Source organism: Rhipicephalus microplus, chromosome X (assembly GCF_043290135.1).
Source record: "Rhipicephalus microplus isolate Deutch F79 chromosome X, USDA_Rmic, whole genome shotgun sequence".
Classification (NCBI taxonomy): domain Eukaryota; kingdom Metazoa; phylum Arthropoda; class Arachnida; order Ixodida; family Ixodidae; genus Rhipicephalus; species Rhipicephalus microplus.
The window spans coordinates 171396932-171424738 of record NC_134710.1 but is presented as its reverse complement, the minus strand read 5'-3'; the positions used below and the strand labels follow the sequence as shown (position 1 = coordinate 171424738).

The following is a 27807-nucleotide window of genomic DNA, read 5'->3' as shown; positions in this document are numbered from 1 at the left end:
ACATTTGCTGAAAGTGCTGTTTTATAATTACAAAGAAACAAAAAATGAGTAATTTCCAGGAATAACTGCATTTGTATTTAATTTTGGACTTTGCACTGATGATAGGGTCTCTTGTAGCATCGTCGTGGTGGCACCACTGCTGTATTTAAAACCTGCACGAAAGAACATGAAAACATAGAAGGCACTGAAGCATACATTTTAGCGCATCACATGAATAGACATAGCAATTGACGAGTCATGCCTTTTCTAAATATTGATATATATTAATCAGTTATATTAAATAATGCATCTGGATTCAATGTCGAACCACATAGCCTTGACTTCAAGCTGCATTGAAAAAAAAAAAACTAACCACTATGCATCAGTTCAGAGGTCTGCCGATTCATCACGAATTGGAGAGAAGCCAGCTACCACGAACAGAGGAATCAGCTCAGTCAGCTTCTCTAAGGCAATATTGTAGAATAACCTCCTTTCACGATTCCAATTGCACCCAAATGTATGACTACGGCATGCAACAGTGGGTCTATTCCACAACTTTGTTTTACACAAAACTTCCACATTAAGACCCCTCTTCTTTAACAGAGAACTATTGAGGGCTCAAGCTCAGAGGTGCAAAGTCATAGACATGCGCAGGGTTTCTCTACACTCGGGTGGTGGGGAGGTTCACCACGGCACCCCCCTTACTTACTTAAGTAAGCTTCCGATTTTGTAGCCCCCATCTTAGGTAACAAGTTGGGTGAGAGGGGGGCTGCTCCCCACTCCTATGCACACGCCAAAGTGCAATGTGAATTTGAGCAACAAACAGGCACATGAAATGTAGAGCTATGTCTAGGTGATACAGCAACACAACTCTAGTGAAAACAATTAAAAAATTATTTTTGTAACCTACAGTACATTACACAAATATGCATGTTGTAACATGTTACAGGTCGTTTCTACACATCTTTCTACACACAACAGATCAGAGGAAGCAAGCAAAACATTTTTGTACCCTTGATTACTTTTGCATATTATTCAATCGGTAAAAATACATTATTTAGATACCTTGAAGACATTACGAAAGTTGTACAAAAAAGTCAATATTTTTACCTAGCTCCATGCTTTAGAGTGCAAAGTTGCCCACGTTCACAAGCCAGTATTGCAAATTATGAAATTGATCGCTGGTCATTAACAAGCACAAGAATCTACACTGAGGTGTGCTGGCACTTGCTAACGTCTTAATAGGACAAGGATATGAACTCTTTCTAAAAAAATATTTCAACAGCGGAAAAAACATGCACAATCAAAAGGGCGGCAACACGAACTAGCACTACTTTGTGTCGTCTCTCTTTTCTCTGTTCATATTTTGCTGTACCTTAGAGAAATTTCTAGGTGATGAATTACCAACCCGACCAAACACTTGCACTAATCAAGTATTTAAGGAAAGAGCACTTCACAGTGTTGAACTCGTGTGACTATTTTAGATCATGCGGATGCCAAAAACATCGCCTGAACCCGCGTGTCACAGAGATAATACAATTTAGGTGTATGTACGAGCTCAGCGGAAATAAAATGTACGCTCAGGAGTGAACAGCATCATGACCTGAGACGCCAACACAGAAACAATAATGGATGCAGCAGTCCATGTATTTGCTTGCACTCCCGTTTCCTCTCAAGTACGTACCAACATGCCCAGTATGGTCAACATATAGGTACGGTACTCACGGATCGAAACAGGACATTCGTAGAGCGTGGCCGCCAATGCATGTGTCGCCGCTCATGGGTGCTCGCGGAACCAGGGCATTGCACCGTTGTATAGAGTGAGGGCGGAAAAAGCTACGGAGCAGGCTTACTCCTTCCGATCGCTGAAAAGTCGGCAATTATTTAGTTCACAAAGTGTACACTGCCAGCGTGGCGCTACAAGGCTAGCACACTTTTGTATGCATGCAGCCGGAACCGATGGGGACAGCACGAACCATTTATAATGTGACGCAGACAGACGACGCTCTTGATCGGCGCCCTTTGACGATGGAACATGTAGGCTTCGCAAGTAAGAAATTGGATACCGCTAAGATGTCGCGCCTGAAATGCACTCGTTGACATGATAAATAGCTGCACAAAAGCATGAAAAGTTTTTCAAGCTTTTTGTCACGACCAAAAAGAAAAGCGCCATCCATGGGCCTGTTTCGGTGCAGCATCAAAACAATGACTGAGTACTTTGTTGTCTCGACCCGAGCTGTGAATAGTGCGGCTATTCTTCGTGGCAAGCATTTGTAGAGCTGATGGCCACGGAACAACGAGCGAGCTTCTCGCATTTTTATTCAACAATAAGCCACAGCGTGCCCTAACGACACTAATACATATTACTTTCATGTTGCATGAAGGAAAGCATGCCACACATTTTTTTTCTTGTCGAGACAGAAACCATGAAGTAAACTTTTCATGCTTTTGTGCAGATGTTTATAGTGTCTACAAATGCACACAAGGTGCAATCTACTAACTGAATCCTGCGTCTTACTTGTACAGCATGCGTACCGCATTGCCTAAGCACGCAGAACGAGAGGGTCGTGGGCTGGTGTGGCAATAAAAGTAGTGCGCAGCGGCGAGCCAGTTTGGTCCACATGCGAATGTGCGCGAGTCTTGCAGTGCTGCCTTGGCAGTGTACACATGGTGAACTACAGGCCGACAATTTGGCAATCGGAAGGAGTAGTCCTGCTCCATAGGTGTTCCCCCTATCGACCTAAACCAAAACGCAACACATTGGTTGTACGCGCACCCACGAACGGCGGCACATGTACCGTCGGCCACGCGCTCCGAGTGTCCTGTTTCAATCCGTGACTACTGTACTTCCTTAAGAGCATGAATTCATTCAACAATTTAACTTTGCAGTCCAACAAGGCTATTCAAGGCACTATCACACAGATTAGACTTCTCTGTATGATAGGCCTCCATGTCTTGTGAACTGTGTTACATACACACATTCATGGTATTTTCATAGATTGTGGTGGGAACATATTCCAAACAATGTGATTAAACATGAGTATGTGCTGCCTCCCAAGAAAAGCTGTCCCTAATTCAGATGATCAAACTCTCAGGCCTAACGATTATCTGAGAAGCCTTTATTAGAAAGGAATAGGTACTCGGATGTTGCACGATGTTACTTAAAACAAGATTGCACTACAACTTATAAAAATACCATAAATCTGCTCATACATGTGAAAATTCGAAAACAAGCTGAAACAACAACCCCTGTAACTTCCTCAAACACGAATTTGCCGAATTCTTGTGGCAGAATGTGTACATAGTAAAAGTGTACTTATTTATTCATTAAATTTTTTAGACTTCAATGTTCTTTACCGTCCCTGTAAAAAGCACAAAAAATGAATGACACTTCTACTTGTAAAAAAATGAACTTTCTTAAAGAAATCTTTTAATTCTACTAAAAAATAATTTAAAGGGGTGGTGCCACCAAATTTGGAGGCTACCCCAAGCCTTTTGTGGTGTTAGGACTGTCATCATTATTGAAGTTTTTCGGCCTTTGCGAAAGGGACGAAAATATTTGGACGCATTCCAAGCAAGGGTGTGCGGTCAAGATGGTTTGATTTCCTCTGGGCAAAACCTGAAGGAAGGGTTCAGCCCAGAGAGGCTATTGTGAGCTGGACTCAAGAAAGGTCATTGTGTTTGCTGGGAGCAAGGCTTTCCAAGCAGACCAGGAGACAGCTGGGCCATTTTCGAGGTCACCCAGAATCTGGAAATCTTGGAAACAGCATGGTATTTTCAGTTCAGGCTGAAAGCCAAACTGGTTGTGGCTGCATCTTGTGAGGAGAAGCGGAGCCCCGGATAGAAGCCCTGGATATGTGCTGCTAAGCCACAGGTTCTAGCAAACAACCAGGATTGGCATGTGGGGTTGTAGAAAAGGATAATACCCCTGTCACACGGGCACCCGCGAAGACCGTTCAACTCCCTCGTCCTTACGACAACGAAGATGCGGTCCGTGTCACACGGCCACCCTTACCCAAACGAAGGTAAACGAAGCGTTTCGCAAAGGACGTTCAACGATCTCCTTTCTCAGCGAAACGAGGTACTCTCGTCCCCAGCAGTCTAGAAGAGGTCAGAGAAAAATTTCGAGCACTAAGTGGCCGCAGTGAAAGAATAATACATTTTGGCATACTTAAACGTTCTTTCGTTGTAGTACTCATTCACAACGCGTGTTTGTTTACATATATTTACGCCCGCCAGAGTTTACTTACTCTCAACACCGATGCTCTACACTCCGTGCCTCGAACGTGGTGCCTCGCGAGTCGGGCCGGCCGGCGCCATTGAAATATATTTCGTCCCTGCGTGTGGTTGTGGTCGTCGCTGTGTCACTCATGGCTGAGGAACACAAAATGTGCGCTCACGAGGCAAGGAAGCACAAGAACTTTTGTACACAAACATGAACACAGGCAACAAAAAACGGAGGAAGCAACAAAACAACTAAAAGCACAATGTGGCCAGTGTCACTAGCAGCATCGCTACATTTAACGAATTCGTTTTTATTTGAAAATATTTTTATGGTTTGTTAGCCTCTTACCTTCTTAATAGTGTTTTTTTTTGTAAAAACCCCAGAACGAGGATTCGCAAAAAAATCAATAGAGATGAAATTAGAATACTTTTCCGAAAATCAAACAGCGGCAGCTGAGCTTCCTCGCGCCAACTGTTACAACATTTTCATTGCCGTGTGACACTGCCACAACTCCTTCTCCGTCGAACCACCTAGGGGAGATCTACGTTGACGGTGTTCAACGGAGTTTAGTGGTGGCCGTGTGACAGGGGTATAATGCACTATCTGCTACAGCCCTTGCTGGAGCCCACCTAGGGGATGAGGAATTAGTTGACTACTCCTCTTTCCCTACTTTCTTCATAGGATCGGCTGAATGGGGTGGCATATTTTCACAATATGCTGGCTCACCACTACATTGTCCTACCCAAACAGTCAGGCAAGTTTGGCAGGTTTACGGGCAGCCGGTTTTTCGAACCTCACCCAGCTGCGAGAAGAATCTTGGAAACCAAAATCATCGGACGTGCGCGAAACTTGGCGAGGTGTGCGAAAACGTCGGTGCAGTGCTTTGGTGACCATATTTGGGCATCCTGTGGACTGTGCCCTCTCCGCATGCATTGTGTGGTGTCTTTCCTCTCTTTCGTGGGTGGAGCACCTAGACCATGGAGCGCCCTATTGGCGGAAGCCACGGACAATGCGCCCAGGGTTTGCAAGGAGGCGCTATATAAGCCGAAGACTTTCGTGTATTTGAAGCTCTACAGTTCAACAGTTCTCCTGTACAGACCTTGACTTCTCCTTCTCAGTAACCAAACCATGTAAATAAATCGTCGTTTTTACGAGCGCCTCATCTGACTTGTTCAAGGATGGGTCCTAGGACGGCGACCCGCTACCAAACTGAGACCCGCAAGACCCGGAGTCGCAACAGTGGATTTCCTCTGTATGCAAGCACTCTCCACACGAAGGGTTGGAGACAACAAACGCGTAAAATATATTTAAATTAACTTTTAAAAGTGTACCTGAATGCTCACTCTCGCCATCTAGTCCCATCGCTTGCGCAGAAACACTGACGTTTCAGAATAGGAGAAGCAACGGCAGTTGTTGTGACGTCACACCAGTTTTGTAGTGACGTGAGTGACCTCCATCATCTCCGAAACGAGGCTGCTGTTACGAGTGTGCTGGCATCCCTTGCTGATAGACAGTGCGTGTCGCTCGAGGACACTGGGTGCTTTCGAAGAGACACTCTATGCGTCCTTTACGGACAACGAAGGCATCCGTCAGAGACGCTGCACGCGTCCAACAGTGGGCCAGTCCCCTCCTCCTTCAGCCTACTGTACATACGTTGTAAAGATAAATGCTTTGTTTCCTTCTGGCTGCCTTTTGCCTTGACAGTGCCTGGATGCTACTGCAGATGGCCACGGCGACTGTCAGTGCGTTTCTTTTTCTGGTGCTTGTGCGACACGTCTGTGAGAGCAGACGAAACTCAGCACGATGTACGTCACAGCCTTGTGTGGTCACGTGACCAAGCCACCTATGCATTGACGTCACTGCCCAACTCGGCGCCGCGAAACCGAAAATGTTCCCCTCCCCATAAGTACAGCACTATTAAATTCTTTAGCGAAAATACACGAAACTCGGTGCGTGTATCATGCTTTCTGGAGCCGAAGGAAACGCTTACAGCAAAGAAAACGGATGCCACAAATTTGGTGGCACCACCCCTTTAAGGTAAAAGCAATCGTCACGACAATAAGCGAAACATGATTATAAGTTAGATTTCACTGCACACAGTTTCATAGCAGTCCAAACAAAATGGATGTTGATGGAAGAAATTTGAAGAAAAGACCAACAAAGGGTATAGCAGGAAATGTCCTTGCAGTCAACTTTCCAACTTAGGTGATATTTAGCACAGTGTAACACAAAGACCATGAGAGAGGACGCAACACGTGCCCTAACTTTATATAAAATGGTTTATTGCAACCGAAACACTAAAAAATACAGGGTGAGCATCATGCCGTAAATTTTTGTGCTTCCGTTGCAATAACCCATTTTGTTTAAAGTGCACAGGTCTAATCCTTGTGTTATATTGAGCTAAATATTACCTAATGTTTAACAAACAATGCTGAATGTTTTTCCTTGTGCAACTCTTTAACAAGAACTCTTGCCTTGGTCAAGAGAGCAGTGACAAGAAACCGCTGTTCCCATTATCAAGACGCCTCCAAGAGTCACAACGTTGGCTCCGGCAACATTCCATGTTCAAAGAATACTGCATTGAAGTCCAGGACATACGCTTCCCACACCTAAGCTAAAAGACAGTGTATGCTATACCTCAATAGGTGCTATGTATTCGAACTATCACTCTGTGGTAACAAAAAGAAATGCGTACCACTTACTAAGGCTCGTTAGGGCTTGCAGAAAGACCGCTCCAATCGTGCACTGCAACCTGTCCTCTGTGTCGGGACCATGAACAGCTGTCATCGCCAATACATACAAAAAAGATACCACAAAAGATTACTTTCACACACAACAAACGTTATATCACACACAAATAGTGAGTACCAAACATGTCTCAGCAAAGTGTATACTGACACATTAAAAGGTAAATCCTTGAATAATGGGATCATGGCACAATCAAAACAGGCAATATTGGACTAGCCCCTTTTTGCTGATACGTAACTGACAGAATGCCACTGAATGTTTCGCATTCACAAACACTACGCAGAGCATGCACATGTGTATGGCTGATCTAAATGCTGAAAATAATATTTACAAAGAGTGCATGGTCTATGCACACATGGCGTGTGTAAGAGCGAGCCATACATACTGTATTACATCATAAATGTAAGCTATTCATGAAACAAACTGTTGGTACTCTGAAGCAAATTCCCATGTAGTTTGACTTTTGTTCACACAAGCTATTGTAGCATTTCTTTTCTTACATAAGCCCTTTGCAAAAATATTAATATTCCAAAACTTTCCGTCAACATCTGGAAACATATGAATAACATCTTTTTGCTTCTAATTTACTGCCTCCCAAGACAAAATAAATACTAAATCCCTGAATGCTACACATAGGTTATACATCCTTGTCACACAAGCAAGTAGGTGAAATCAGTAGACAACTGATGTAAAAATGAAAGCACAAAAATACAACTTGAAGCACCACACAATCAAGCAACAATTATACTACATGAGCACAGTGTAAGTTATTTGTGATGGAGCACCTGGTATGCTTCAAGTAGAAAACAAAGATTTATATAGCTAACAAAAGTTTACACAGATATTGCAACAAAGGGTGTCATGTATTAGCTTAACTAAATTGAATTCATATATTCTTCTACTAACACTCGATATCGACATATCTTCAATGCACCAGTAAGAGTGTACTCTTAGTTTGAGCACATAGTGTAGATTACTGAAATACGTATACTTCAAGTTAGCTATCTTAAAATATTTATGAGGCAGCTAGGGTGAAATTCCAACCACAGAGAAATTACATGGATTTCTGGCACAAGGATTCGGAGCGCAGCCACGAAAACATCCTTCGTGTGTGCTTCACAAGGCTGTGCGTTTTTCTGTCCACGTGCCCAGTCGTGTGATTGTTTTGCGCGTAAAAACGCACAAACTATCGAGTTGGGTGAACGTGAACTGCTCTCGCGACACCCGAATGTTTAAAAGCAGACACTTTTATAGGGCGACAAGGGATCAAAGGATAATCTCGTGCAGTAAACAGCCAAGGAATAACAGCACGACAAGAGGCTTGCATGACTGAAGGATAGATCGCGTAGCGCAACGCGAATCTTTAAACATGCAATCAACACACACTGCGACTGTTTCTCACGGTGATATAAAATAAGCCACCTTCAAACATACCTGCCTATCGGGTCTCTGGTTCGTCATTTTCGCTGTGCCAACAAGCCGCCCGGGCCATCGCTTCCTGCATGCCATTTGTCACCCAATGAAGTAACCCAGTTACGTAGTTCAGCGACTTTCTTCGACTTACCGAAGTTTTGGCATTGGCTGTGCACTCTTCAGTCGCCCGTCAAAAAGCTCACGCTCTCGTATAACATTAGTCACTGCTTGTCACACCATTGGGTCGTGGATTGTCTTCGGAAGTACACTCAACATTAAATCACGCGAACAACACGCGTAATTGAAAAAAGGAGGAAGAAATTACTTTTCAGAGCGAACACAAAAGTGTGCGTCCGATGTGGCTGCTTGGAGCGGCAACGTACGGAGAGTCATCGTCCGCCACTCGATCAAAGCAGCAGAACTTCCGGACACGCGCAAACTATACCGTAGACGAATTCCAGATGAGGATAAGTATACAATGCACGCAATATCTATCAACACGACAATTATGTAATCGCGGACTCGCTGCACATGTTTTTGGGTGAAGCTGGTAGTGAGCCTGGAGTTCAATGAGGTCTGTTGCAACTGCTGATTTACAGGCTTAACAAAAATAGGTGTGCAGGTGGCAGCACTATCGAGTCACTAAACAAATATTGTGCAGTAACAATCACTTGGATTTATAACTTTTCAAGCCAAATGAAGCCTTCGTTATTACTAGTTTGCAATATATTGTGACGAAGGAACGCGTTTATTTACAGGAAAATGGTTGAGATCGGTACAGCTCAGAGCCAGAAACCGGCGACCGAGCTGCTCGTGACCCAGACCGCTTCTACCTCTTCCTCTTCATGCGCCCATCGAGGTGTGTCATTTCCCCCGTTCGCAGACGATGCCCACTGGGCGAGTCAATAGGAAGGTTGGTGGTGATATGGCTTGAGGCGCGCGACGTGTGTCAGCTGTGTCTTGCTAGAGCGCCGACCATTGCTTGTGACGCCGGAGATGACGTATGTGACGTCACTGAGATGGTCAATGACTACAAATGGTCCGGAGTAGTGGGCCAGAAACTTTTGGCATAAACCACGTTTGCGGACAGGTGTCCACAACCACACCAGGTCACCCTTTGTGTAGGCAACGGAGTGATGGTGGGCGTCGTACCGGGTCTTGGAGCGCTGTTGAGATGCAATGGTTCGAAGGCGTGCGACGCGACGGGCTTCTTCAGCGCGGCATAGTGACTCGGCAACCGATGTTTCCACATCTAACGTAAAAGGCAGAATGGTGTCGAGGCAACTGCGAGGGGAGCGGGCGTAGAGCAGGAAAAAGGGCGCGTACCCTGTTGTCTCGTGTTTCGCGGTGTTGTAGGCGTATGTGATATAGGGCAGTACTTCGTCCCAGTTTTTGTGCTTGGCATCAACATAAATTGACAACATGTTCGTTAGCGTCCTGTTGGTCCGCTCTACGAGGCCATTCGTCTGGGGGTGATACGGGGTTGCGTGGCGGAATTGGCTGGCAGACAGGCGTAGGATCTCTTCAACGACGTCAGCGACGAACTGACGTCCCCGGTCGCTAATGACGACTCGTGGAGGGCCATGACGGAGAATGATATGCCGAAGCATAAACTGCGACACGTGAAAGGCTGTTGCAGTAGGTATAGCCGCAGTTTCTGCGTAGCGCGTCAGGTGGTCGACGCACACGATGACCCATCGATTGGCACTGGCTGACCGCGGAAACGGACCTAGAAGGTCGACACCAACAATCTCGAAGGGAGAGCTAGGAGGTGGTACGGGATGGAGAGGTCCGGGTGATGTAGTCGTGGGACGCTTGTGACGTTGACATTGTTCGCAACCCGCTACGTATTTTTCTGTGTCGCGTCGCATCTTGGGCCAGTAAAACCTTTGCTGGATGCGATGAAACGTTCTGGCGAAGCCCATGTGCCCACTGGTTGCGTTGTCATGGCAGAACCGAAAAATTTGGGGACGTAGAGCGCGTGGAACTACCAGAAGCAGACGGGCGCCTTGGCCAGAATAATTCTTCTTGTAAAGGACGGCGTCATGGACTACAAAAGAGCTTGAACTGGCCGGGTCATTCGCGGAGGCAAACAGGTGATCTAAGCAATCCCAGTCAAAAAAAATCAATGGGTCCAATTGGACAAATACCAATTGCTACGAATTGGTTCTCGACCAATTGGAATTTCGCCACCAGTTGGGAGCGTACCAATTATATCCAATTGGTAGACCAGTTTACGTCCAATTGGTGAACCATTTGGACAGTGCCGGTGGCCAATTGGTTTTCCAATTATATTTAACTGGACGTAACCGAATCTTAATTGGTGCCCAGCTTTCTTTTCACTGCAACCAGTTAAAGCTAACTGGTGTCCAATTGGTCAACCAATTCTAGATAACTGGTGTCCACCTATTCAACCAGTCAATGTAAATTGGCGTCCAAATGGTTATCCAGTTAAAGCCAACTGGTTATCCAATAGAAGCTGATTGGCGCCCAATTGGTTAACCAGTTGAACACGTATGGTGATCCAGTTAAAGCCAACTGGTGCTCAACTGTTTAGCCAGTTGAACACATATGGTCATCCAATTAAAGATACTGGAGTGCAATTGGTCAACCAGTCAATGACAATTGGTGTTCAAATGGTTAACCAGTTGAAAACATGTGGTGATCCAGTTCATGCCAACTGGTGCCAACAGGTCATCCAATTGAAGCTGATTGGTGCGCCATTGGTCAGCCAGTCAAACACATAATGATCCAGTTAAAGCCAACCGGTTAACCAGCTCACGTGAATTGGTGTCCAACTGGTTAACCAGTTGAAAACGTATGGTCCCCCAGTTAGAGTGAACTGGCACCCAACAGGTCATCCAATAGAAGCTGACTGGTGCCCAAATGGTTAACCAGTTGAAAACATGTGGTGATCCAGTTCAAGCCAACTGGTGCCAACAGGTCATCCAATTGAAGCTGATTGGTGCGCCATTGGTCAGCCAGTTGAATGTACATGGTCATCCAGTTAGAGCTGGCTGGTGTGCAACTGGTCAACCATTTGAAGTGAACTTCTAGCTTGGTCTAGCTTGAACCTAACATTCTTCCATTACAAATTGGTGTTTGGCTGAAATACATGGGCAAAGAGCACACCAAATTGTTAAAGCAAAAATGTTCATCCTGACCAAAATGATCCGGTATGCTTGGTCGTGAGTGATGTGTATTGCACATGCATAAAATAAAAACCATAAAATGAAGGTACTTGATTTACAATAATTTATTACTTGTACAAGTATTGCAAAAGTTGACTGGAAAATGACTAGACCAAATTTGCAGGCACGGCTTACTCTTGACCTTGGAATTTGCTGGCCTTATTCACAGCTTTCCTGTGGCTTAAGGTTGTCCTTCTCCCTGAAAGTGTTGAAAAATACACAAGTGCATGAAAGTTACAAGTTCACATCGCTAATGTTACATATACACATGATGCAACGACATTGTGGTGCTTGAACCACACTACGACTTCAAGGCATGAGAGCTGGCCCTTTGCAACATTTTCAATGGTAGCCTGCTGCAGAACTATCCTTAGAAATGGACCTGTCAGAATATTAGGGATAGGTAATGACATTGCTTATTGCTGTAGGCAGAGTGTGTATCATATTTACGCAAATCTAGGCCAATAGTCTTTCTCAAACTCAAATACTGTCGGGTTGGTTTATATTTGAGTACTTAAAAAATTGTTACAGTTGAGTGATAGCAGTAATTGTTTCCACCAGCATAATAACCATGGATTGATCATGCCATCAAGGCTCATAAGCTTGTTGATTCAAGGTGCACCCCGCAACTCTAGGTGTGGCCAGTAGCATGCTGTACTGTGCAAAATATTTCACATTTTCATTTGGACGCACCGGCTGGCCATCGATTAAGACTTAAGCACATGTGGCGATGGCTGCAAATGTGATAGCAGCCACTGACAAACATGAGAGTGCAACGGATTGCCGACAGCCCTATTGCACTAGGCATTTTCGACTACCTGTTTAGCAGCATGTAAGGCACAGCGCCATTTAAACTTACTGCATACTGCTAATATGCAACAACCCAAATGCGTTGGTGCCATGGTGGAATAGCTAAAACCGCCTTAACTGCACAAAAAAGCATAGCCGCCACATTGGCCCAAAATGATGCACGCAACACCCGCTTATTGTCAGAAGTGAACGCTTACGCACAAGAAAATGTTACTGCACAGACACTGACATAGTAAACAAGCACGGAAAGGGGTCCCAGTGCAGTAATATTGTGACCATACATAGCAGGCTACACATTGTAGCAGGCGCCGGGTTTCAAGAGAACAGCACTGTTCAGCAGAGAATCATTGTACACACAAACACACACAGGAGAAAGCTGGACGAGTTGTCTGCTTTGCTGCCATATCAAACTATTTTGCAATCTCCTTTATGGCTCTATATATATATCTGGGTTCTACTGTATGTGTTTTGAGTTTTTTGCATACTGTAAACGTTTTCCTGCTGGGTCTACATTTGAGGTAACATTTTCTTTTCTTTTTTCTGGCTTCAAACCTTAGGGGGTCAGCCTAGAATTTGGGCCTGCTCAGATGTGAGTAAAGTGCTAACTTGATGTGCTAGGAGCTCAAGACTAGTTTTTACCACATGATCTCACACATACTTCACAGGTGTGAGTAAATGCACTGGCATGGCATTTAATCAGTATGATGCTTTGAACACTTTTTTTTACAAGGCTGCATGTCATTTAAAACTACATACAAGAACCTTCCTGAAATTCATCAAAACACATTTACAACTGCATCTCACCGTTTTGCCATCCTCTCAAGGTCTGCCAGCTTCTCCACCACAAAATGGTTTAGCTGCTTGAGTGCAGCAGGCACAAGGTTTTCAGGAATACCTTGGCGCTGCAGTCGCCGTCTGTAACAATCTAAAACAAAAGGTTCACAGGGCATCACTAACTGGCAAGAAGAAACAGTTCTTAAACAAAAATGGAGTCTATAAGAATATGGTCTGAGGCAGAATGAACAAAGACAGTCTACACCAAAATATCTTAAAAAGCATGGACACTTACCCCGCATCACTTCCACTTTCCAAGGCGTCAGTGGAGTTTTTGCAGGCCGATCCGGAAATCGTGGACACCGCTTTCCTGCAAGACACAAATGAACAGTGGTTAACTATAATACTGCTACTTCTAGTTCACAGCGCTAAAAAAAATTATGGCAGCTTCGCATTAGTGGTGCCAAGCCTGAAGAAACAGCGGAGCGGGGCAGCCTTCCTTGTTGCTCCTTTTAATTTCTCGGTTTCTTTCTTGCTCTTTCTTCCCTTCCTTTCTCTCTCTACTGATTACTTCCTCTATCTATGTCTCTCACTCTCTTCCTGTTTCTCTTTGTCTTGCTCTCTGCTTTTCTATCTCTTTCTCCGAGTCTAGTCTTTCGATCATTTTATGCCTTTACTCCTCTTAGTTCTCTTTCTTCCTCTCCCATGTTTGACATGCTCCACTCCGTCAAGCAGTTTTCATTTAACACTTGCACCTGCTGAACTTGCATTGGGGATTGGCCAATTCCTGTGGCACATACCCACCTAGGAATTTCTTTGCCTTGAACAGAATAAGGCTAGCCTAAAGAGCTTTGTCGTTATAAAAAAAAAAATCTATAGAACAGCAACATACCTTGCAAAGAGCGGTTTTTCAGCTGCTCCTTTGGCCAAATTCCAAGAAGCAGGTCTTTCACAAAAAGAGAATCCTTTTGATGGCCCTGGATGTGACTCCACGCACAAGAATTTATTCGAAGGCCACTGCCAATGTCCACCTGCATCAGAGGAATGTATTGCAAAAAAAAAATCATAACAACCATCTGAAAAAGCAGCATTTACAGTTAAGCAAGCACAAAAAAAATTTCACCTACAACGACAACTGTATGCAAAACTAAAAATTCCTGAAGCTGCCCTTTAGATATGCACATTACCGTGGCATTCTCTTTTCTTGGGCAATCATCTGGTGGCGGTGTTGTCTCCCTTGGAATCACATCCATGTCAATATCTATGAGCTCCATCCTTGAGTGCTCCGGTTTGCTCTTAATTGAGCACGCAGCTCTACTGTTGCCTGCACCATCAACATGAAGCGAGGCTCACTACAAACAGCAGAACTCAAGTCACTTTAAGAAGACAGCATTGTCAGCAATCAACATTCAAAACATATGAGTTTCAATATCAAGGCTCTCACCCAAAATATAGCTACATCAAAGAAATTGTACCAAATGCAAGTATTGTATTAACTTGAGTTTTTTTCTTTTTTTTTTTTTTTTGTAACTAACAATTTGAGAATGCACCTCATATTAGATGTGAAACCAGGCTACACATAAAACAGCAATTTTATTATTTTGTTTCAAAGCACCTTCAAAGAGCATTCTAAGTGACAATGGACGTGTTGGATCTATGCAATGTTTTGCACATGCAACCACTGCCTGGTAAAACATGAAGAAAATGCAAAAGGATTTGCTTAACAATAAAACAATAAACTGTCCAAAGATATTCGAAAATCATAGGCAGTGGCATCAAGGCGTAAATGAGCATATAGTTGTTGGGTGATGAAGAAGTGCGACAAATTCTTTCATGCTCCGCTGACTTGAAAAGCCTTTTGTGGTCCTATGCAAGGTCGTCACCACTGGTCAGAAGAGAAGCTCTCCAACATAGGATGGCGAGCTCATGTTATAACTGCAATACCCTATATTTTTTTGTAATTTTCTTAAATAAGCAAACTCGCTCCTTATCGTAAGAATGTGTAAACATGGTAGTATGCACAAACATCACTTCGTTCGATTTTGTGGTTTGAAATTGTAAGGAATAGCTTTAAATTTAAGGAAGCCCATAATTCCCCCCCCCTGAAATTTCAGTTTGGCATGTGTATAAACGCGCATACAAATGCATGCATAAACATACATAAAGCATAGCTGAGTGCCCCCTCCCCCCCAAACCTGAAAAAAAAAAAAAAAAATGTGTGACCATGCTACTGGCATACAAATTACAAATAAGTCTACGTACATAGCAGCCACAGAAGCCACAAAACTACGAAAAGCCGAATTCCATACCTTTGCCTTCATCTAAGGCTGTCAGAATTTTTTCCTGCAGCCTCACATTAAGCCGCCTCAGCTCCATGGCCTCCTTTTCTAATGTGTTATTCTTGTTTTGGAGCTGCTCTATTTTTTTGCTCTTTCTATCCATCAGTTGTTCAAGCCTCTGTAGCTTGTTCTTGAGCTCACTGACTAGGCTGCCCCTATCGTCATAGGTCTCCCTCTTTTTTTGTTTCTTTGTAGCTGTTTCCTCCTTTCGGCAGATGTCATCCTTTTTTCTCTTCAGCATGTCCAAGAGCTCCTGTTTTGGGCCAGAGGGCTTTTTCACGGGACGCTGTACACAAACAAAAAAATGTCTTATGAGGCTGTTTAAGTTGTGCAATGCATAAAGAATGATATGGCACTGCATAAACAAGTACCTCTGGCTGGACATCATCTTCATCCTCACTTCCGCCGTCAGGTGAATAAGCCATTTTTTCAAACCTAGGCCTCTGCCGGCTTCCTCCCTCCCCCTCCAAGTCGTCTTCAGATTCTGGAAAATATTGAGGTCGTACACATTGAAAAATGTTACGAGGAAATAATTTCATTATAAGCCATGGATGTGCGACTAGGCTGCACTGCAAGTATAAAGAAAAACACAGAAGAGTGACAACAGATTAAGTGGGAAGGAATATTATGCTAAGTGTACACTTAAATAAGCCTTCTACTTATATGAAAGGATCCTTGAAATTTCCGGTAGTCTTTGTTTCAATATTAAAAAAGTTCATGCTCTATATGCATGTAAGCCTTAAACAGAAGCAGGGAGAATATATATGTGCGTAGTATCACAACCATAAAACATGTGCTCATTAACTGTCTTTGCATAAGACTACTGTATATACTGTATAACTGAGCTCTAGATGTTTGCGTATATGCATTTGTGTAAGGAGAGGTCAAATACGCAATATATACATATATATATACACGCAAATCCTGGTTCCTTTTTTTTTTTTATTTCGGGGAGGGGGGATCTGACTGCTATGGTGAAGATAATGAATTAATGATTATTGCATGAACACAGATGATCAAAAATAATTATTTTATTTGACCTACATAATAGTTGAATGCACTTATGGAAGGGCGCCGCTATGAAGACTACTACAAAGAACGCAGTTTTACAGACTGAGCGCAAGCATCAACTAGCCTTATTATTCACTACGCATGAAAATAAGACCACTTGACGGTTGCACTCGTTCTGTTAAACTCTGTCCTGTGTTCTTTGTAGTCTGTTCTTTGTAGTCTATGCTTGTTTCTGGTGTATCACTGACTGATCAATAAATTCTCTTGCTGTCACAGCCTGAATTTAATTTATGAAATTACCTGCCACAAACATGTAGTATCACCTAGTTTGCGGGAACGAGTCCAGAGGTGGCTTCTCTGGGTTCTCCACACAGTGTGGAACAATGTCTTCATTCTAGCGCCTGCGCAATTTTTCAACTCCACTTAATACGAACAATTTTATAGTCCCATTCGAGTTCGAATTAACGAGCTTTTACTGTATTCTGAAAACATAAAGGCAGCTGGGAAGGACTCAACAAGTTTGCCACGTGCCGTACGCTGGAAGCTTCGCAGACAATAGCGTCAAAAGTTGGAGGAGAGGGGTCTATGATCTGGATCAGTGCATACATTTTAAGGAATATTATCGAGTTGTGCTGTACCGCATGAAGAATAGAAAGAAAGGCGATCCCTTAGATATCCATCTCACTTAGCAACAAGTTTTAGGCATATTAATTGCATTTGCAAGAGCGCAAAAGACAGTTGAGTATATATAGTAATTTTTATACACTAGCTTCATTAGGCCTATTTATAAATAACGGAAGTTGCAAGACTATATTTGAACTACGCTCATTTCAAGACAAAATTATGTTTCATTAATCAAATTATACCTGCCGACCGACCGCACGCACCGGATAGCATCAACGATAGGCATATGCGCACCGCGGAACACAAAAATGCACTTAATGTTGAACTTGACAAGGCAAAATAAATGTGTGCCAGGGTCGCAAACGAAGAGCTTACCTCCCAAAGCTAGGATCCGAGCCCGGTAGTAATCAGAGGTCCCGTCCGGATCGGTCCACTTTACAGAATAGAAGAACTTGGACTTGAAGTCCTTCGCGTGCTCTGGTTTGAAGTTTTCGATGTCGCCAACATCCACAATCGCAAGTTTCCGATCGTCTTCGTAACGTACTTTAGCGTGCGTGATCATTCTGCAGTACACTGTGCCGTTAGTGCACGAAAAAAACACAAAGAGGATACGCAGCCGAATGATCACTTCGCAGGATCGCACGCAAATCTGCGGCCAGCGGTCAGACTGCCGTTGCACGTGCTGAATGTAAACGTACGCGCGAGCCGCGAGCTCGTACTTCAAGCCGACTGGCAGATACAGGTTTCCACGTAAACACATCGTGCTACATAGACGCATATGACTTCAATATTAATATGTCCATTTTATTTAGGTTTTATGAGTATATATTGGTTTACCAGATGTACAGATATTACAGTAATAAATGAAATATTGAAATACGAAACTGGACATCTTTTGTGACGCTGACCAGTCAGGATGTGCCATGGTTGCCGTTGTGCTGAAGTGGTGTTCGGTTGTGCGCTCAACAACAATCTGAGGAGCATCCACACGTGCACCAACAAATCGTCTAATGCGGTCATAATGTATCAACTTCCAAAGAGAAAGAAGAGAGGCCCATATAAACGATATATCAACCATGGATCGGACTTTGTGCTACCGAGAAGTACTGAGAGGGGTTGCCAACAGCGTGTAAGTTTACCTTTGTTTTTGTTCTAACGCCTTCAATTGGCGCTGGTGTTCAAGACTCACACGAGACTGCATGTCTTGGTTCGCATAACACGCCTAGCGTATTAACAACAGTTTGTGTGGGCGAACAACCTGCGTTTGTCCGCACATGTAGTTGCCGAGGGTGAACGTAAATATTGACGGCAGATATCGCTCGCTTGGCGGTACCGAACCACGCTGTAAATTACTGTTTAGTGAACAACTGGTAGTGAGCAAACTGGTATTGCTGCGACATTTGAGTACAAATAAAGCGGCTGTGAATGGCAGCCGCTATTTGAGCGGGTCATTGTAACCGATTTTAACATTGACTTAAAATTTTTTTTAACAAATCTCTAATAGGGCATTGAAAGCAGTTGTAGCAGTTCAGTACATTGCATCTGTTAGAACATTTAAAGCGGACTTTTCTGTCTGAATTCACGGCTTACGTAAAATGGTAACAATGTTCGCAGGAGTTTTGCGAATATCTTGCCTACAGGTTAGTTATATTTTACATTAATGCGTAATTAATCGATTTTGCGTGCCTTGGGTTTGTTATTAGCAAAATTGTGATGTCACTTGTCATTGCTGAGTCAGTCATTGAGTTAAGTTTTTGTCTAAGTAAACCCAATATTATTATTAGCATTGGGTTTAAATGCAACAAACCCAATGAGAACTGATGCTGTCATTCTCAAAAACAAACAAAAACCTTTCTCTATTACGATACATTAGATAGGAGCTTACACAGTAAAGCTTCGACTTAAGGCGTGCACATATGTCTAAGATACTTCTTCGCATTCAGGAGGTGCCTATGGACACATCCTCGTCTGATGATGAAGCAGCAGGACAAGCTTCAGTCTCGACAGATATAAATGGCATACTTCGAACTGATACGTTGAGTAGTGAGGATGAACAGGTGAGGTAGTATGTTCGAGACGTTAAGTGCATTTTTATTAATAAGCTGTTTTCTTGCAGGAAACTTCAAGCGATGCTTGTAGCACAGCAGCCTCCAGGGTGACATCTGCTCCGGTCAGTCCCACTACTCCAGAACTGCAAGCAACCAATGATAGGCCACAGCATGCCAACCCGATGGTTTCCCATGACACATTGCTAAATGATGAAGAGGTATGCACACATATCTATATTTATGTGGGTATTTTTTTGTATAACAGAAGTGGTTGTTCGGAGTATTTAGTAATATGCGGTGACATCGCAGAGGCATGACAGCACTTGTGCCTGTTGTGTCTCCATATGTGGTGTCATTGCAGATTTTGCACTAAAAATCGAACATGGCTTTGTCACACGTCGAGGTGGTGCCGATCTCTGACGAGTTCCCTTTTCTCTTGGTTTCATCGTTTTTGTGTTTTCTCTGCTCTATTTGTTTTGCAGCTGTCCATGTCTGATGAGGATGGTTCAGAGCAACATGATCCTGGAGAGCTGCCTTCAGAAGATGACATGGTAGGTCCATCGGAAGTTGCAAAAATTACACAAACATGGCTGATGTCATTAACTGCTGGGGGATCACTTAGCTTGTTTAGGCATTGGAAATGCAGAATTTATGAACGGTAAGAGCTCACTGAAAACGAAGACACAATGAAGGCTCACACACACACAGCGCTATGTTTGTGAAAGCAGTGCAGGGAGGGGGATGACAAGGGGGCAAGAACATGTGCCCCTTTATCATTGTGCATCATGACCTTGAGCACCTTCTTGTTTTTCTTCAAATGCGTGGCTTACTGTCAGTGTAATCACAAGTGCACGGAGGGAGGGGGGTACATGGCGGCATCCCGCGGCGGCCACGGTAACTATATGCAGCAAATCAGCCAACCGTCATGGACGTGGGTATGTGGCACAGAAATTGGGATATATGGCATCATTTGTCGAGAAAAGAGGGATCGATTTCTAGCTGACTTGGATAATTAATTGTGAAGTCTCAGTCGAGTGCTGCCATTTTGAACAATTATTTCTTTTCTCCTTTCAGCAGCAAATGCCTAACAGTCCCACGGGGCCGAGTCATGGTGGCAAGTCGCAGTTTGGAGAGTTATTTACTGATGTTATCACTGAAAGAGTGGTTTTGTCCAGAGGTGACATTCTCCTCATGGTGCTGAAGCACGCTGTGAAAAATAATTTGTCATTCACTGGGCTGACCAGCATGTTGGACCTTATTAACAGAATTTTCGAACATCCAATATTGCCTGATTCACGGTACCAGCTCTCCAAACTTTTGAGCAAAACTGGCACAACCATGACATATTATTGTTTTTGCCCCAAATGCTTCACACATATAGAAAATGCTGAAACAAATGCCTCTTTTCAGTGCATACAGTGTGGGCACAGAACGAGTGTTTCCAGTCTATCTGATATGCCTTTTTTTGTGACTCTTGATGTGGAATCACAGTTGCAAAGATTGTTGAAAGACTGTGCACTCCTTGACCTAACAAAGCCACTTCACCATGATGGCTCACTGGGTGATCTATGTGATGGTGAAATGTACCACAAATTCGCAGCTTCAACACAGCAGTGTGGGCCCAGAATCACCTTCACCCTAAATGCCGATGGCACACCGCTGTTCAAATCAAGTGGCACGTCCATTTGGCCTATTCAGTTAATTGTTAATGAGATCCCAGCTGAACAGAGAATGTCAAAACTCGTCCTTGCGGCATTGTGGTTTTGGAAGGAGAAACCAAATATGGAGCTTTTTCAGAACACATTTGTAAAGGAAATGAGCCACCTCAGTGAAAATGGCTTTGTGTTGGAGCGGAAGGGTCAACTGCAGACATACAAAGCTTATTGCATTTGTTGTGCAGTTGACTCTGTTGCCAGGGCACCTATGCAAGGTGTCACACAATTTAATGGTTATTTCGGATGTAACTGGTGTCTGCAGAAAGGTGAACGAGCTGGTGGTTCTACTAAGTACCCTGTTCAACCATTGAACCCCACTGAGCGCACTGAAAGCCAGATGGTCGAAGATATGATGACTGCAGTTAGGGAAGGTGTGACTGTTAATGGTGTTAAAACAGCATCTCCGTTGATCGGCCTGCCCTATTTTAATATCGTATCAGGCTTTGTCCCTGACTACATGCACTGTATTTTACTCGGTGTAGCACGGCAGTTTTTAGACTTGTGGTTTGAGTCATCAGGTTATGCCTACTCCCTCAGTCGCAAGCAAAACATGGTCGATGAGAGGCTTTTGGCTATCAGGCCACCGAGAGACGTGAAAAGATTGCCGCGAGCAACAAAAGAGCGGAGATGGTGGAAAGCTAAAGAGCTGGAGAATTGGATACTATATTACAGCATCCCAGTGCTCCATGGTATTCTGGAGAGAAGATACCTTGAGCATTGGGCATGCTTGGTGGAAGCTTTACATATTATGCTGCAGCGCAGTATCGAAACTGCTGAAGTTAACAGAGCAGAGAAACTCTTGTTAGAGTTTCATGTGCGCTCAGAAATGCTTTTTGGAAAAGCTTTCATGACATATAACATGCACCAGCTGACACATATTGTCAAGAGTATCCACGACTGGGGACCCCTGTGGGCACATTCCGCATTTCCATTTGAATCGGGAAATGGGAGCCTCAAAGAGGCCATCAAAGCTGCAAATGGAATTCCACACCAGCTGTGTAGAGTTCTGCAGATTGAAAACACTGTAATGGAGCTGCAGGATCTGACTGCCAGCCCTAGCGTGGTGCTGTATTGCAATTCTTTTGATGCCAAGGTCACTCACAAAAGCAAAAGCAGCAGTGATGGCACCCGTTTTTTTGGAAGTGGTTCTTGTATTCCACCAGCCTGTTCATCACCTGAGCAAGAAATTCTGCCACCCTCTGTAAAGTACAGAAGAATGATGGTAAACGGTTCAATCCTGACAGACTGCTTGTACGCGTCAAAGAAAAAGACTAATACTTCAGTTGTTCAACTCTTGGATGGATCATTTGCCATTATTGAAAAGATCATTTCAAGTGGTGATAACACATGCATATGTGTCTGGAAACTTCGGTGCCGACCAGTAAAGTATGACTTGGTGACCGTTAACCATGTGCACAAAGTGTTATTCAAACAGTCTCCTACAGTAATTATTCAGCCTCTAGAAATAAGAAGTGTTAGTGTATTAATCAATGTGGAAAATGTTTCATATGTATGTGCACCTCCCAGCACTCTTTCTCTGTAGTCTTCTTCGACAATTCTATGTTCCCTAATTCATCATCATCATCATCATCATTGATTGATATTTGGGGTTCAACGTCCCAAAACCACCATATGATTATGAGACGCCGTAGTGGAGGGCTCCGGAAATTTCGACCACCTGGGGTTCTTGAACGTGCACCCAAATCTGAGCACACGGGCCTACAGCATTTTCGCCTCCATCGAAAATGCAGCCGCCGCAGCCGGGATTTGATCCCGCGACCTGCGGGTCAGCAGCTGAGTACCTTAGTCACTAGACCACCGCGGCGGGGCATCATCATCATTCTCAGCCTGTGTTAGTCCACTGCAGGTTGAAGGCCTCTCCCAATGATCTCCAGTTTACCATATCCTGTGCGAGCTAATTCCATTTTATTCCTGGGAACCTCCGAATTATGTCGCTCTGTCTAACTCCCTGCCTTCCCCAACTGTGTTGACCATCGCTTGGTAACCATTCTGTTGCTCTTATTGTTCACCAGTTGTCTGGTGAACACTTTTCTCTTTAATGATAGTGGCAGATTTCCTGACATTATTTGAGAGTGCCTGACGAATGTGCTCCAGCCCATTACAAGACCAGCCCAGGTCCATTTTTTTCGCTTGATGTCAGCTAGGACATCTGCAACTCCTGTCTGTTCTCTTAGCCATGCTACCATCCTCCGGTCTCTCATTGTTATTCCTACCATTCTACGTTTCATTGCACGCTGCGTGGTCCTCAGCTTTCGCTCTAGCTGTTTCATTATTCTCCATGGTTTATCACCATACATCCGAATTGGCAGTATGCCATGGTTGTATACTTTTCTCTTTAATGATAGTGGCAGATTTCCTGACATTATTTGAGAGTGCCTGACGAATGTGCTCCAGCCCATTCTTATTCTTCAGTGAATTTCTTTTTTGTGGTTAGGTTCTCCCATGAGTAGTTGTCCTAGGTATACATATTCTTGTGTACTCTCGAATGTATCGTTTTCGATCGTAAATTCTTTCTGTTTTGCCAGGCCATTCAAAATTAAGCAAGCTATTTTAGGTGTTTTAGCCCTTTTTGAGTAAGCCATAGGTGTAATCACTAAGAGATTATGGGGCACTGCTTTCTCCATTTGCTCATTTTCCTTGGAAGAGTGCTAGTGATAGTGCAAAACAACTGGTGCATTTGTTTGCATAAGCAGGTACAGTGGCTGCTCATTGTACTCTTGATACATATATAATGAAAGCCATGCTTCTGTGGCATCATTATGTGAAATAATAGCACTACAAGCTGGGTTTGTGCACATGAGCAGCATTGCAGCTCTAGTGACACTGGTGTGAGTGACCGTACATTGAAACTTGGTGCGAACACGACATCTCGCAGGACGAGGACACAGTATGAGCGCCGCCTAACAATTGAACTTTATTGAAACTAAATTAAACGTAGGAAAAACTAAGATCATGCATGCTCAGAAACTGCAGGTCACGTAAAGGAAATTGCTAACCAGCAAATTTTACGGAAATCCATTGACCTCTTAAAATTGTCTGAGTTGCCTAAATGCAAGCACGTCATGGCCAGTGTGCAGTGGGTATTCGGCACTCAGTTTTGTCAGAGTGGCATATGTCATTCAAGTTGCTATACCTTGTGAAATTTTATGTGCACTGTTAATTTGTAATTTAATTTCAGATGCAACTATGTGCAAATTTTGTGCATTTGTGTATTATTTTTTACATATGTACATATATTTCATGCATATTATTATTTTTGTGTTTTGTTTGAGTGTTCTTATGCCTGGACTTGTTGTATTTTTGCCCATTTTAATAAACATATTGTGGTGGAATGCCACGAGCTTTTCTCGGAAATGCGTGGTTGTCTTCTGTTGTACAAACAGCACCAAGGTTATACTGCTGTGATTTCATTAATTTCAAAAGCACTACTGTGCAGAAAGAGGTTGCATAGTCTATCCATTAAGATATATCAAGACCTATAATTAGGCAAGAAATGCTGCCATTTTTGGGCATGAAGCACTTGGAACGATGAAGGACAACAGTATTATTATAGGACAATTTGTTGTCATTCGGCAGCATTCACTTACTGCGTTATGTGCTTGAGGATACAAGCTGACTTCATTAATTTGTTCTTCCTTTCAATTTTCAATAAAATGTTACGTATTCTATATTTTGGCCACTATTCGGCGTCATTAGAATCAAAGATGAAATTTCACTATTCACACACCACTAGCTGTGAGTGATTCACAGGCTATATCAGCCCAGACATTGGAAATCTTAACACAACAGTGTGAATGAGCTCATGTCGCGAAATATCCAGATGGCAGCAAAAAATAAAAATCGTGGGTGAAGCCAGAATCAAACCCTGGAATTCTGCATGGCAGCCTCCACTCAGTCACTGCTTCAAACTACTTTAGAAAGATACCTTGTACAATGAAAAATACCTTGTCAGGACAAAGTAGTTGCAGAGTTGGCTTTCCTGTTTTATATCAATGTGATAAGCTTTACATATGTGCACTTAGGACTGTGCGAGCAATATTCAAGGGTTGCACTTGTCTGTATATAAGCACATCATCACTCGATAGCATGCACTTCATGGTAATATAACTGAAGTGCAAGCTCCAATGGGAACACTGATGTTATGTTGTGCCATAAGCTACCTTTCACGCGTCAGTGTACTTGATGTGCCTGGAAAGTCTACAATATGCACAGAGCTAATCAATTGGGACAAAGATGTCTATCCACCTCGTAACGCTGAAGGCTCAAAATGAAATTTCCAGCATTGGCTGACGCATGCTGACTGCTTCGCATATGACTAATTCCCACAACATGTGTGCTGTGCTGGATTTTTACACTCCGTTTGCACTACAGCTTTCGTGCACCAACTTCAACCTTTAATTTTATACCCACATCAGTGACTATTACTTCGTCTACACAAAATATCCAAGAAAAAAAAATGACAAAAACAAGTGATGAAGCTTGCATGTAGCAATGGGCCTATTTTTGTCCAGGCAATCACCCAGCAGGAGACTGAAAGTACTGCTTCTATGAGCACAGCTATAGGTCACAAACCAGCAGAACTAGCTGCATTTTTAATTGTACCATATTCAAACTCATGTTAACTGTTAATGCTATAACTGTCCCACTGTTTTGAGTTAAAATGTACCTTATAGTAAACGCCACAGCTCTAGAAAAAAAAGTTGCTTATAAGGAACATAAATGACTGAAGAACATAACCTAATGCACACTACAATGAAGTTTTCAATTCAAAATATGTATACATGGCTCAATTGACTCCAATATATAAGAATCATGACAATTACTTGAGCCTGGAATTCTGCCCTGGCCTATAGCAAATTAAGTTGCCATGTAAATAACAAATATCAACTTTTATGTATATGAAACAAATTTTAATTGAAAGAACAATGTTCCAACACTCTCCCAAATTGTAGTTGTACAACCAATTGGACCAACAAGCACACCATTTGGGATGCCAATTGGGAGGCCAATTGGAATGCACTGTTCCAATGGTTTTCCAATTGGAATGTGGGCAGCCAATTGGACTAACAAGCATTCCAATTGGAGATCAAATGGTCAGCGGTGAACCAATTGGACTGGCCAATTGGAACTATAAGGTCCAATTGGTCTTTCCTATTGAAGTTCAGCATTCCAGTTGGCTTCCAATTAATGCCATTTGGGACCAATTCATGGGAACTGGTATGACCAGTTGGACCCATTCACTTTTTTTGACTGGGAGCAGCACCAGTTTCTACAAGAGCAAGAGTGTCTACACTGTCTATGCACACACGCACTTTGTTCATCAACATCACAGCTTTAAATCTTTCCTGTCCTCTACTCTCTTCCGTTGACTTCCGTGTTTCCTGGCGGGAAGGGTTAACCCTGTGTGGCTATCCTACCTTGGATACACCATATACGGTTATAGTGGTGGTGTACAGCTGGCGTCAGCAGGGCCTGTGCTTGCAGACCCTGCAGCGTCCCCTTGTAGGACTCCATGGTGGGTGGCTGGCGCCGCTGCAGAAAATAAACCTTTTCTTATGGCTAGTTCCTTCCCCCCACTTCCTGATCGCCCTCAGAAAAGAGGGCGCACCGATAAAGTCTTCCAGTTTTTTGGTCACCAGAGAGTATCCTTTCCCCGATTCCACGTTATCCACGCTGACACATCCGGCAAACCAGTGCGAACAATTTCACCTTTTCTTGTTTCGAAGTCTTTGACAGAAATCTTTGGCCCAGGATATAAAGCTTCGAGAATGGCAAGTGGTGACCTTCTGTTAGAGCTCCGCGACCAGAAATAATATGAAAAATTGTCTAATCTAGTGAAATTTGGAGATACCAAATTAATAGTAGCCCCACACCGAACCATGAACACCACCCGTGGCGTCGTCTCAGATGATGACCTGTTAGGGTTGACGGAGGCTGAACTCCTGGAGGGTTTCAGCGAACAGAATGTCATCAACGTGAAACGAATTAGGATGAGGCGTGATGGCAAAGAAGTCCAGACTAAACACCTGATACTTACCTTCAATTCAAGTGTACTGCCCGACTCCGTTGAGGCTGGGTATATAGAGCTTCGAGTGAGGCCATATATACCAAACCCTCTTCGATGTTTCAAATGGCAGCGGTTCGGCCACAGTTCACAGAACTGCCGAGGCCGCCTAACTTGCGCGAAATGCAGTGCTGAAGAGCACACATCAGGTGCCTGTGAAAACTCTCTTCACTGTGCGAACTGTAATGAGGAGCATGCCGCATACTCACGGTCATGCCCGTGCTGGAAAAAGGAAAAGAAAATTGTCACAATTAAAGTAAAACAAAACAATTCATTTAAGGAGGTACGAAGGCAGGTGTCCTGCCTACCAGTAACTAGCTTTGCCGAAGTGGCGCGTCATGGGTCAGCGCCACGACGGCCCCCGGCGCCTGTCTGGCACATGCGTAGTGAGCCAGCGGTGACGCCATCCGCCCCCTCGGCGGTTGCAGCCAGTGCTGCTCTGCCATCCAAGAAAGACCCACCAACCTCCGGGCTGGGGGCCGTGAAGATCTCGTCTTTTGAGGGGAGGCCCTCAAAACAAACGCAGCGCTCGCAAGAGCACGTGTCCAGTGCCTCGCAAGAGGCAATGGACACAACACCGAGTGTGAGGGCGCAGCCAGTGCCTAAGGATCGGCGCGACTCCGTCGACCGATCCAAAAAAAAAAAAAATCTCGTGTCACGGCCCCTGGAAAGGGTCCGTGAGTTAACATTCCATCCTTGAGCACACAGCACAAAACACATCTAAAATGGACACACAGATCTTACAGTGGAATGTGAGAGGACTTCTCCATAACCTCGATGATATTAGAGAACTTCTAAATAAACATACTCCAAAGGTGCTGTGTGTTCAGGAAACACATCTCAAG

At 43.7% G+C, this 27807-nt stretch overlaps 2 protein-coding genes and 1 long non-coding RNA gene across 6 annotated transcripts; 1 reads left to right on the top strand and 2 right to left on the bottom strand.

The window, feature by feature from the left end:
- Positions 1-49: 49 nt before the first annotated feature.
- Positions 50-9490, bottom strand: LOC119177173 (uncharacterized). 2 transcript variants are annotated; one of them, XR_005110549.2, is made up of 4 exons: positions 8517-9490; positions 8387-8450; positions 6900-6984; positions 50-152 (listed from the first exon to the last, which is right to left on the bottom strand). It is a non-coding gene; the product is annotated as an uncharacterized LOC119177173 (long non-coding RNA). The 2 variants fall into 2 exon arrangements; XR_005110548.2 differs by having other exon boundaries at positions 6907-6984; positions 8517-8956.
- A 2107-nt stretch (positions 9491-11597) lies between these two features.
- LOC119178715 (uncharacterized) lies at positions 11598-17892 on the bottom strand. Its single transcript, XM_037429956.2, has 8 exons — positions 17490-17892; positions 15851-15963; positions 15450-15765; positions 14328-14464; positions 14033-14171; positions 13436-13510; positions 13171-13291; positions 11598-11755 (listed from the first exon to the last, which is right to left on the bottom strand). Exons 1-8 carry the CDS (start codon positions 17890-17892, stop codon positions 11716-11718), a joined length of 1344 nt encoding a protein of 447 aa, XP_037285853.1. The 3' UTR covers positions 11598-11715.
- A 136-nt stretch (positions 17893-18028) lies between these two features.
- LOC119178705 (uncharacterized) lies at positions 18029-22870 on the top strand. 3 transcript variants are annotated; one of them, XM_037429948.2, is made up of 5 exons: positions 18029-18243; positions 19058-19171; positions 19231-19380; positions 19645-19713; positions 20240-22870. In XM_037429948.2, exons 1-5 carry the CDS (start codon positions 18031-18033, stop codon positions 22418-22420), a joined length of 2727 nt encoding a protein of 908 aa, XP_037285845.2. In that variant the 5' UTR covers positions 18029-18030; the 3' UTR covers positions 22421-22870. The 3 variants fall into 3 exon arrangements, with proteins under 3 accessions (XP_037285845.2, XP_037285837.2, XP_075734316.1); XM_037429940.2 differs by having other exon boundaries at positions 20237-22870; XM_075878201.1 differs by lacking the exon at positions 20240-22870 and having other exon boundaries at positions 19645-19957.
- Positions 22871-27807: the final 4937 nt, after the last annotated feature.

Coding starts and splice junctions, on each gene's coding strand:
- LOC119178715 (XM_037429956.2), bottom strand. CDS start 17,892: ATGCGTCTATGTAGCACGATGTGTTTACGTGGAAACCTGTATCTGCCA. Junction 13,292..13,435: donor GAAAGTGGAAGTGATGCGGG/GTAAGTGTCCAT, acceptor CTTTTGTTTTAG/ATTGTTACAGACGGCGACTG. Junction 11,756..13,170: donor CTTGAGAGGATGGCAAAACG/GTGAGATGCAGT, acceptor CAACACTTTCAG/GGAGAAGGACAACCTTAAGC.
- LOC119178705 (XM_037429940.2), top strand. CDS start 18,031: ATGTGCCATGGTTGCCGTTGTGCTGAAGTGGTGTTCGGTTGTGCGCTC. Junction 18,244..19,057: donor AGAGGGGTTGCCAACAGCGT/GTAAGTTTACCT, acceptor CTTCGCATTCAG/GAGGTGCCTATGGACACATC. Junction 19,381..19,644: donor CATTGCTAAATGATGAAGAG/GTATGCACACAT, acceptor TTTGTTTTGCAG/CTGTCCATGTCTGATGAGGA.